General features: G+C 40.9%; 1 protein-coding gene and 1 non-coding gene across 2 annotated transcripts; one reads left to right on the plus strand and one right to left on the minus strand.

Moving 5' to 3' along the window:
• The first annotated feature begins 6,692 nt into the window (after positions 1-6,692).
• On the plus strand, positions 6,693-10,111 carry tha1 (threonine aldolase 1). Its single transcript, XM_042507312.1, has 7 exons — positions 6,693-7,234; positions 7,434-7,517; positions 7,607-7,695; positions 8,187-8,372; positions 8,513-8,650; positions 8,793-8,985; positions 9,619-10,111. The coding sequence occupies exons 1-7, from the start codon at positions 6,937-6,939 to the stop codon at positions 9,924-9,926; spliced, it is 1,296 nt and encodes a 431-aa protein (XP_042363246.1). The 5' UTR covers positions 6,693-6,936; the 3' UTR covers positions 9,927-10,111.
• Positions 10,112-10,858: 747 nt separating this feature from the next.
• trnal-uag lies at positions 10,859-10,940 on the minus strand. Its single transcript has one exon. It is a non-coding gene; the product is annotated as a tRNA-Leu (tRNA).
• Positions 10,941-12,169: the final 1,229 nt, after the last annotated feature.

A 12,169-nucleotide genomic window follows, 5' to 3' on the forward strand; every position in this document is an offset into this window, starting at 1 on the left:
AAATGATCTGAATACTTTGTCCACCATGAGTGATTGTGAAAATGTCCCACTCATTAAAGAATAATCAGTTCCCAATTTAAATGCCCGGTTTCCTGCAGTAGGTGGCATTTAGACACATAAACACAGTCTGTTTTTCAATGTGATGGATCACATTTGTTCCTGTAAGAAGGAAACAGGGGGTCCGCTGTGTGTGTGTGTGTGTGTGTGTGTGTGTGTGTGTGTGTGTGTGTGTGTGTGTGTGTGTGTGTGTGCGCACCCAGCAGTGAACAGCATCTGAATGCAAGAGCCAATCAGAGAGCTGTATAGACACTGAGCCCCCCAAGTACTGCTGGTTTATAGGGCTCAGCTTCAGAGAAGTCACATGACTTCCCAGAGAGAGAGAGAGAGAGAGAGAGAGAGAGAGAGAGAGAGAGAGAGAGAGAGAGAGAGAGAGAGAGTGAGAGAGAGAGAGAGAGAGAGGAGTGGGCAATGTGGGAAAAGGACGATGAAGAGGAGGAGGAGGAGGAGAAGTGAAAAGAGGGTCATGAGGGTGACAGGAACGCTGCGAGGGGTGAGCTGAGGGTCTGGTAAATGAATGGAGGCGAAAGGAAAAGAGAGAGAGAGATGCGTCTGTTCCTGGAAGTGAAATAGTACAGGCTGGTGATGGTCTATAATTACAGCTGAATGAACAAAATGAGAAATGACGACTGAGAGAGAAGTCAGTCAGTGGATGAATGAAGGATGAGATGAATGAGTGCACACAGGCGATAGTGGTTGCAACTGATTACTACAGTGGGTAATCTTGATGGTCTGGTTAACCCTGCCTCATACTGTCATACAATAACTATCTTCACCACAAGGCTTAAAGGGACAGTTCACCCAAATTATGGAGAAAAAAAAAAGTTCTTTTTTTTATTTACCACAAGTCGAAGGTAATGAATGCATCGGGGATCTGAATGGTTGGGGGTGAATTAAATTTAGTTTGAGCACTCAGAGCATTTTAAAAGGCAATTTTCTGATTACTATAATCCATCCGTTTTCGTTGGGACTATTTATTTGGTTGAAAGTGGTTCCAATGAAAACTGTTCATGGCAAGTTCAGTGGAAGCAAGTGGATTTTTCAAACATCATTTTGCAATACTCGCAGGACCGCTAATAAAATTTCACTCGCTTCAGTAGAACTGGGATGGAGCCAGAAGAATATCTCTAACCTATGTGGCCAAAAGTATATGGTCACCCAATGGACATGTTCACATGCTTTTCTAAAGGGAAATCATAAAACACAGTACTTATAAAGATGACACAGGTCATAGTTTTCTTCTTATAAAAGGACATCTTAATACTACCGCATTCCATAATACTTTAAAGCAGATGGTACTGGACCTTTTTCCTCAAGGACTCCCTTTCTATCATCGAGTAAACTGAAAATGCCTCACTAAGTGATATATTTTCTAAAATGTTCATGTTATTTTTAATGCACGCAGATGATAAACTGTATAATTAACCCAAATAATGAACGTAATAACTGCAGGAGGTTTATGAAAAACAAACAAAGAGATGTTAATATACTTTTGTTCAAGTAGCTTTTGTTTAAGTTTTCCCCGCACCCTTATCTTTGTGAGTGTCTATCTTGAAAAATCATCTTAACTTTAAAAATAACAATTTAATTTTGTGTCTCTCTACAGAAATACATGAAATGCTACAATAATAGGCCTACTGTATATATATATTTTGAAAAGTTTTCTTACAAGCCTTAAAGGTTGAATGCATAAGATTCAGGGGGTTTCAGTGACATCTAGTTGTGAGTATTGCAGATCGCAACCAGCTTAAATTTCTCCCAGCTAGAATTCCCTCAGCGGTCAGAGAGTCGAATTATCTGCAGGTCTCCTCCTCTCCAAAAACAAACTGACCTGTTTATGTAAACCAGTAAAAACACTGAGTAAAGCGGTTTTACATTAAAAGAATCTGTGTTTTCCCAATGCTGCTCAATACAAATGGGCTTCTAACTACTGACATGAAAATGCAAAAAAATAAATTAAAGAATAGAGAAATAAAGAAAATGGCGTAATTTGGAGCCAGTGTTTGGTTTGTTTGTTCTGGGCTACTGTTGAAACATGGTGGTGCAACATGGTGATCTCCGTAGACAAGGACCCGCTCCCTATGTAGATATAAACGGCTCATTCTCAGGAAACAAAAAAACACAACATTTCTTATTTTCAGGTGTTTAAGATCGAAAAAATATATGTGCTACTAATTATATTATTTAAAAAATCCTACACAGTGGACCTCAAGAAGGCCTCGTGACCCCCCTTGAAGCTTTGGCGACCCCTAATGGGGGTCAGGACCTCCAAGTTGGGAACCAGTGCTTCAGAGTGTGCTTCCATCTTTGTTGCAAGAGTTTGGGGATGGCACTTTCTTGTTTCATCGTGACAATATCTTCATTGTGCAAAGTGAGGTCCATAAAGAAATGGTTCTCCCAGACTGACGAGCGAGAACTTGACTAATCTGCACAGAGCTCTCATGACCTCAACCCCATCAAACACTTTTCAGATGAACTGGAGTTTTGTCTGCAAGCCAGACCTTATCGCCGAACATCAGCGCCCAAAACCACTAACGCTCTTGAGGCTGAATGGGAATGTTTATAATGTAGCTGTAATTTTGTCATTCCGATTGTTTGTACAGTAATTCTCAAATTTTACTATGTTGGTCTGTTCTGTACATCTACTGCACGTCTGTCCATTCAGGGAGAGGGATCCCTCCTCTGTCGCTCATCCTCAGGTTTCCCCCATTAAAGAATTTTTTGGGCGGGGGGGGGGGGGGGGGGGGGGGGGGGGGGGGGGGGGGGGGGGGGGGGGGGGGGGGGGGGGGGGGGGGTTCCCTCATCTGAAGTGAGAGTCTGGGGACAGAGAGTGTCATGTGCTGTTCAGATTGTACAGATTGTACAGCCCCTTGAGGCAAATTTGTATTTGTTATATTTGAATATAAAAAATCCCTGCATCAACCCCGCTGATGATCAGCAATCACATATGGGTGCAATGTTCATTTGTCCACTGACTTTTGGCCATATAGTGACAGAGAGCTGCAACGATTCTGCTTTTTTTTTTTTTAATGGTGGGGGGGATTAGTCTGCCCTGCATCTCAAGAGCAATGTAACTCTGTGTATGTGTGTGTGTGTGTGTGTGTGTGCAAAGTAAAATATGTCCACATGACCCATGACATGTGCAGGGGGGGGGGGTTAGTGTGAAATGTGAAACAGATGTTACTCTTGTTTCGCAGGCACTGATGTCGACACCTTTAGACTGCAGAGGGAAGTGTGTGTGTGTGTGTGTGTGTATGAGAAACCTCATTTGAGGGAAGGCTTCCCATAAACACCTGTTTTGTTCCGGTTAATATCTCTCGTCATGGTGAAGAAATGATGGCCTCAGTGAAAGAGGAGAGAGAGAGAAAGAAAGAGAGAGAGAAGGGAGGAGGAGGGGGGGTCACCTCCATTCCCCTCCTTCTGTGAAAGAGAAGAGCTCATGTGGGATGAACACATTCGTTTATTCATTCGGCCCGTCTATTTTCAGCCCAGTGGGTTTATGGTTATTGGAAAGGCGTTGCCGTCTCGCTCCTTCCCAGAAGGAGTCAATATTTCTCCCTCTCCTTCATTTCTCCCTCTCTGCCTCTTTTTCTCTAATTCAATATTTTCTCCAAAACACCACTCTCCCCTCTCCACGCACAGGCAAGGAATGCTGGAAGGCATTTGAGAGAAACAAAACACACACACACACACACACACACACACACACACACACACACACACACACACACACACACACACATACACACAGACAAAAGTGTGAGGTTACAGAAGCCATCAGTGATCCCGGAAAACTCCAGCTCAGGACGTCTCCCACTCTCTCCATCTTATCACAGTTCCCCATCACCGCTCTGCAAACAGATGCATCTTCATCTCTTCTCCGTTCACGGCTCTTGTGGGGCTCTCGAGACCAACTGTGGCCTTTTTACGACGCTGATGTTTGCTAATGACTTTTAATGACGACTTGTTATGGCTCATAAAACCTGCCTCTGTTACTGGCAATATCAACTTTAACTACAGCGTGGTGCGGTCCTGATAACACACACTGGGACTTTTATCAAGTGATTAACATCAGACAAGACAGCATGAGTATGAGGGAGGGGGGAGTGTGAGGGGAGGGAGGTGGTGTGATGTGAATGGAGTTGTAGTGTTTGCGGGTCAAAGAGAAACAGTGAGTGACAGTGGGAGGAGGGAGTTGTTTTGTAATGAGTGCACCTCCCTCGTAGTCTCATCTCAGTCCACAGTGGTTAAATTCCCACAAGTCTCACCTCTAATGACTAAGTCCAAGAGACACATATGTATGGAAGCCCATTTTTGCCAGTGAAAGCAAGAATGAGGTGACTCAAAGTATAACTTCTCAAAATAATTTATCTCAAAAAATAACTATCGCAATACAATGACTTAGTATCTCATAATAATAACTCTCTTGTCTTGAAATAACAACTTATCTCAAAATTAGAGTATCTCCAAACGACACCTGTGTACAAAGGATGGCATAGTATCTCAAAATAATGACTTAGTATTTTGCAAAAAAAGACTTATCGCGACTTTTCTCAGAATAATTACTTATCTCAAAATGAGCAACTGTCAAAATAATCACTTAGTGTCATAAAATACTAGATTTATATCTCAATATGACTTAGTTATTGAGTCAGTATTGCATAATATGACCAATTAATGATTTAGTATGACAAAAGAGTGACTTGGTATGACAAAAGATGATTTAGTATCTTGAAATAATGACTTAGTTTCTCAAAATACCATACTTTCAAAACAATGACTCAGTAGCTCACAATAATGGCTTACTTTAATATATGATAACTGTGTGGTTTGCATTTTATTTTATTGTTGTTTAATTGCTGGCCTGTTTTTAGTATTTCATAATCTTATTATAGCCTATATCATAATAATAGCTCACTTATCTCAATCTCGCAAAACTTTTCTGGGAACTTTGTCACTCAAAAATAATGAGATACTGAATCATTATTTTGAGATACAGATTCATTATTTCAGGAAGGTCATTATTTTTGAGGTACTAAGTCATTATGACAAGGTACTAAGTAAGTATTTTTGGATACAAAATCATTATTTAGAGATAGAAAGTCGTTACGTTGGAAAGTTTTTCATTATAATGATTTGTAGGTTTGTTTGTTTTTTTCATCACATTGGCAGAAAAGGGCTTCCGTACAAAAGAGCCAGGACTTAATTGTTGATAAAAAATAGAGGATATGACTGGATATAACCAGTTCAGTTTGGGCCTGAGCCCATAGCTCCATCGTGTCATGTGTTTGTGTATGTGTCCGTAGGGAGGGGGGAATTTTGCAAGGCATTCTTTCACCTCCTTTCTCGCTCTCTACAATAAGATAAATGGATGATGGGCGACAGCGCGGTGGAATCAGCTTTGCAGCTCAGTGCAGGGATAAAGGTCAAGCCAAAAGCAGGCTTGTGACCCCTGAGGAATCTGAGGGTGTCACAGTTATTCAGAGCTTTCGTAAACACACCGTACACACTGGAACAGGGACAGACTGACACACACAGATGCACAGAGAGACATTTACACACATGCGTGCCTCACTTACTGGGGTGGATGAACGCAGATGATAGTGAGAGTTAAGTTTAACTGCATCTGCATGAAACACAACATAATCTGATTGAAAATAATTGTGGAAGGAGCAGGTAGTAGAGGTAAGTAGAGGAGTGTGTCTGAGAATATTTTGAGTGAAAAGCAGAAAATTCAGAATAGCACAAGATTATATGTGTCTGTGTTTGTGAGTATTATTGTGCTTAGTATTCATCACTGATAGGAAAAAAACACATGAAAATATTGTCACAGTTGTTTGCATTAGGAGTGTAAAGGTACACAGAAATCACGATTCGGTACACACCACTGTTTTTGGGGTCATGGTTCTATACGAGTTCAATACAACAGGAAAAAACAACAAATCCCAAATGCTAGTTTCCTTTCAATTATTTTGAAAAGACAGTGGAGCAAATTACAGTTTGTTCCACCTAGCAGTATGTAGTCCCCCCTGAGGTAGTTGGCACTGTGCAGCCTCCTGTAGTGTATTAGGCAGTAAACAGAATGCACTCTTGCATATGTCATATTTTTGTTTATAGCTGATGAAACACATAATGTATTTGCCTAGTATTATTAAAATATACAATATTCTGGGAAGATAGAGGAAGGGGTCCAAGAGTATTTGGGGATAAAACCGGAAATTTCTGAGGGCCATTATAATAGTGCAAGATGATCCGTGTTATTTCTCATGGTTCTCATGATTGTTTTCATGCAAGGCCTTTTTTGTGCAAGTGCACTAATGCTTTAAGTAGGCAAAGGGAGTGTTTTTTATTTATATGAGGGGAAGGGATTGTGCAACACAGTGGGGGCACTTTAAATATGCTTTAAGCACTGGAGGGAGGGTTTTTTTTGTTTTGTTTTGTTTTTTTACATTTTACGTAGGGGAAGAACATTCTGCTTTAAATGGTTGAATTTTGTATTTATTTCAAATAAACTCTGAACCCCAAAACCTGCATGTGAGTAAAAAAAAAAATCACAAAAAATCTCCATTATAATACATTTTTCAAAGCCAGAAGCTGTGAAATATGGTTATGTCAATCACTCAGGGGTGCTCGGGGACAAATAATTGTTGGTCCGCAGAAAAAGGATCAGTAAAAAAAAAAAAAAAAGAAAAAAAGAAAAAAAAAAAGCAGCCTTATTGGCTTTGGTGGAAAATGGCGCCATCTTCATGTCCACGCGGCTCTGTGCATGCTGGTGGGCTGATAGGTCATCCATTAACTTTCCTTGCAGTCAGTCAATGATTATCGATTGCAACGATACAAAGTTCAATAACAAATATCCCATGAACATGGTGGAGCATCATGTCTTTGAAAACATTGTCTCGCAGAGTTTTGGTTAAACTTTTGAACCACGGTGTCGTCGCTTCGAGCAAACCGCTCAGTGCACGAGATGCAGCGGCTGTCGTGCTGGGACGGAGCTCCGCGCGCGGCTACTACAACACCGGGAAACCCAGGTACCCGGGACCCGGCGGGGCGGGCCATGTGCGGGTGGTGGACCTCCGCAGCGACACGGTGACCAAACCCGGGCCGGGGATGAGGCAGGCCATGGCGGAGGCCGAGGTCGGAGATGACGTGATGAGAGAAGACCCGACTGTGAACGGTTAGAGACGAGGTTTTATACGGGTATTACCCAACTCTTTTTTTAATGGTAGTTTACAGTATACCCACCTATCTGCAAAAAAAGCCATAGGAATATATATCCTTATAATATTCTACTGAATGCGAGGGTTTAATGTTAATGCATGTACACCTCCAGTTTAAAATAACTAAATCTTGCAGTATTTGACTAACTTCTGCAGAATTACAGAAAATTGCAGCTGACATGTTTCAGATGGAGGCTGCACTGTTCGTCCCCTCTGGCACCATGAGTAACCTCATCGCAGGTGAGCAGTGCATTTATTAACAGAGTCTGGATCAGTTTTTATGAGTTTTTTTTACATGGTCATAAATGTGCGCACATGTCATTATGCAGTGATGGTGCACTGCAGGGAGCGGGGCGACGAGATGATTGTGGGCGATCTGTCCCATTTACACATCTATGAGCAGGGAGGGAGCGCACAGGTGAGTGCACAGAGCAGCAGACACCTGTGGTAAGACCCAATGCTGATATATGAAAACACAACTGTGTAGCTGGGGAAGGGAGGGGAAGGAAAAGGAGGAAAGCAGGAGAGGAAATGAGAAAAGGGGTTTAAAAAGTGTATGTGCATCGGCATGAGCAGAGAGAATTAATAATGCCAAACCAGACTTGCAAACTCTTGCATGAAATGCAACTAAACCCAAGCCATCGATTCTTTGTATGTTTTCATTGTCTTTCTTTGTTTTTCCTCATTTTTGTTTTCTTTTTCGCTTATTTATTTGTTTAAAGTGTCCTTATGTTCATTATTGATGTTGCTTTTTTGACTTTTATCCATTATCATTACTTTTTTTCACTTTGTATTTGGTTATATTTATGCACTAAATGGTTCATAGACGGTTTTAAAAGGATAAAAAAAAAAACACCTCTAACATCTGCTGTGCGTTCATTCGGTGTGTGTTTGTGTGTATTGACACAGCTGGCTGGTGTCCACGCCACCACCGTGACCACTCTCCCTGATGGATCGTTTGACTTGAAGCAGCTGGAATCAAAGATCCGCCACGGATACCCCGACCCCCACTACCCCCGCTCGCGCCTCATATGCGTGGAGAACACGCACAACATACAGGGAGGGCGTGTGCTGCCTCTGACCTTCCTGCAGGAGGTGTGTGTGCAGATTTGTTTCTTTGCAAAGATCAGGCTAACAGATAAACTTTTGCATCTCAATGTATGAGTGCAGCTGTGGTACTTACCTCACTACAGCAGAGTGGAGCAGCTCTCACAGGATTTCTTTCCATCTCGAAGGTTCGTGCGTTGGCAGATAGCTACGGTCTGTCAGTTCACATGGACGGAGCCCGAGTGATGAACGCCGCTGTGGCCCAGGAAGTGCCTCCATCCACCATACTGCAGCACACACACACCGTCAGTGTGTGCCTCTCCAAGGTGGGACTGCAATACATAAACACACACACACACATGTTTATGTGTACTTTTGTGCATTTTTGTCGACCTGAAGCAATATTAAATTTGCAGAAACATAAAATAAAGTCTCTCAAAGTCAAATACACATTATGGTGTGTAACAGGGTTTGGGGGCCCCTGTGGGTACCATGCTGGCTGGACCCCAAGACTTCATATCGCGGGCGTTGCGGTGCCGTAAAGCCCTGGGTGGAGGAATGCGGCAGGCTGGTATTTTGGCAGCCGCTGGAAAACTGTCTTTACTAGAGATGGTTGGAAGACTGGAGGAGGATCACCGTAACGCAAAAACGTTTGCTAGGGGTGAGCAGCTTATTTCTATTAAAATTAAAGGTCCAGGTTGTGGGAGTTAGTGGCACCTAGTGGTGAAGGTTGCAAAGTGCAACCTGCTGAAACTTCTCCTATGTGCCAAGTGCGAACTCCCGGTTAGGATTCCTTGCTCGTTCATCGTTCAGGAGGTTTTTAACAGGAGCCGAATTATCCGCAGAGGACTCTTTCTCACCAGAACAAACAAATTCGGTGATTAAAATTGTTAAGCACTGAAGAAAGCGATTTCAGCTTAAAAAAATCAGTGTTTTTACACTTCTATTTGGCTTGTTGGTGGGGGGCTGCTAACTATGGTAGCTAACGGGAAAACACAAATAGAGCTATTTTCTACGGTCTATAATCTGGAGCCAGTGTTTGGTTTGTCTGCTCCAGGCTACTGTAGAAACATGGCTGACTCCGTGGATGAAGACCGCTACCGATGCAGATATAAACGGCTCATTCTAAATTAACAAAAAATGTGACAATTCTTATTTTCAGGTAATAATACTCTGATGAAAACATAGTTTGAATTATATTCTATTTCTGCCAATATATCCTCGTAAAGCGTACACAGTGCACATTTAAATGATTAACTGCCTGCTCATAACTTCTTCTCTTCCCTTCTCCCAGCTCTGCTCGACTGTGACCCTCCTCTGTTCGCTGTAGACATGGTTGCCGTGGAGACAAACATCTTGCGTTTCCGTATACAGGAGCCCAGTTTAAGCCCGTCTGAATTCTGCGCCCGCATGGGTGAGGTTGGCGAGGGAGAGGAGGCAGCACTGGGACAGGGGATACAAGTTCTCATGTACCCACATTTTGGAAATTCGGTACGGGCTGTATGGCATCTTGGGATATCCCCTGAAGACACCCAGCTGGCCATCCGGAAAATGCGATTTGTTGCTTCTCAATTCTTGAAGAAAAAAATCCAGGCCCAGTGAAACCTGATAATTCCCAAGACATGTAAACTAATCACTTAAGCTGATCATTCGAAATTTACAGAGACTAATGAAAGATGTCGAAAATGGGACAAATACGTACAACAGAGTCACTTTGGATATCTGTATATTATAATGAATTTTCTTTTATTCTTATTAAATTGAATGAAATTCTGGCACTTTAAAAAGTTTGTTTCCTTTTGTAATGCACTTTGTGGGGAACGTTTTATGTATTTTATTAGAGAGATACAGTAAAGACACAACAAAAAAGGGCACCTGTGCTCCATTGTGTTTAAGTGGAATATTTTCTGGATTTTATAACATACCACTCTTGGTGGTGCAAAACAGGGGAGGGCAAACTGTTAAAAGTACAAGAAAATGTACCTGAAAATTAAAATTAGGGGGGGGACAAGGAAAATACTTGAATAACTGTGCTTAAAAATAATGCTAATTCTGTAAAATATTTTTAAATGTGAAATTATTAATATTATTATATTGTTTTTTGGACATTTTTTCCATGGTGTCTTTAATAAATAATTTTCTAAAATTAGAAATAATTTCTAGAAATTTACCGGACATTTCTTGTCAAGTTGCTCATTGCCCTTTTCCCGTGTTTTTTCAAAGAAATCAAACCAATTTCCTCAGATATCACAGGTATACATTTGTGAAGGCGTCTGAACGCAGCACACGAAAATTGATGTCAATCCAGATTACAAAGGGTTAATCATGAAACTGTATCGCTGCGATGCAGTACCCACCATAAAGCCACTAGATGACAGTGTCGCACATGGTAGTGACTTTGGGCAAGAACTGGCAAAAGGAAAATCCTTCTTGTGTTTATTTTGCAGCATTACCTTTTGAATGCCCGGTCGTGTGCTAGATATTATGTAATTTATCGGAAGTATGTAATTGATGTATGATAGATCAAAAGGATTTGGCAGCGGTGGGATTCGAACCCACGCCATCGAAATGACTGGAGCCTAAATCCAGCGCCTTAGACCACTCGGCCACGCTACCTCTGTATCTTCATTTGTATACCTGATACATCTTAATGGTATATACTAACGTGGATGGTTTGACTACGAACAAGGTGAGTTTATTTATTGCGTTTTTCTGACTAGCTTTAGCTGATATTGGTTAGCATCTTCGCTACACGCTAAAAATGGAAGAATAGAGAGTCTAACATTTGTTTACCTTGTCTACGGAGTCCTGCAGGTGTCTTGTTTGTTATTTTATCAAAATTAACGTTATAACTTAACTTAATTTACCCCTGCCCATCACTGACGTTGCTAACACAACGGTTACTAAGTTACCAACGTGAGTACGTCATTCGCTCTATTAACATTTGCTAGTTTAGTTGTTAGCTCAGCCAGCTAGCATTAACCAGGAAACTCAATTTCGTGAACATGCTGCAAAGAAATAAATAAGTTAGCTTGTTTGAGTGATGTTGAGTAACGTGTCACCTGTTGCACTCTACCTAATAAGTAATTCATAGGCGTAGTCGGTCGTTTCTGACGAAGTTGTCCGAGTTTCATCACGAGGTTGAGCACTCGGGTGTCTTAAAACGGTAGATAACTTGTGTGTGTATCCGGTGCTGCCTTTAAATGCTCTTGTTGTTGTTGTAACTACCAGGTTCGCGCGTTTCTGCTTTGAAAATGCAACACATTACTGTTTAATACAAAAAAAAAACTGTCAGTGTTAACTGTTAGTCTCAGACATTATTTTTTGGAAGTCTTGCTATTAGTACATGTTTTTAGTGTGCATATTTTCCTTAATTTTATGCATTTTACACACTATATTTTCTATTTCTATTTATATTATCTCTATGGGTTTAATTTACCATCTAATGGATTCTTTGCATTCTATTTTGTCCTATTTTTTTTTTACTTTTACTAGTACTATCAAGTGGGTTTTATCCATGCAAAGATGTATACTAGGCCTATATATTCTATTCTGATCTTATGTTATATTTATTTTTATGTCTTTATGTCTTTTCATGTGAAGCACTTGCTGAATGTAATTTATTTATTTTTTTAAACACGTTGGGACGTTGCATGCTACCCAAATAAAATGTTATTATTATTACCAGCATTAACATTTTATTAACAGCATTTAAGAGTAGATAAGATATAAAAGAGAACACAAAATAAGACTTTACTGATGCCACACTGGGAAAATTCACACATTACAACAGATCAAGATTCAGGAGTATGACAAAAAAAAAAAAAAAAAAATATATATATATA

This window comes from Plectropomus leopardus, chromosome 19 (genome assembly GCF_008729295.1).
Source record: "Plectropomus leopardus isolate mb chromosome 19, YSFRI_Pleo_2.0, whole genome shotgun sequence".
Lineage (NCBI taxonomy): Eukaryota > Metazoa > Chordata > Actinopteri > Perciformes > Serranidae > Plectropomus > Plectropomus leopardus.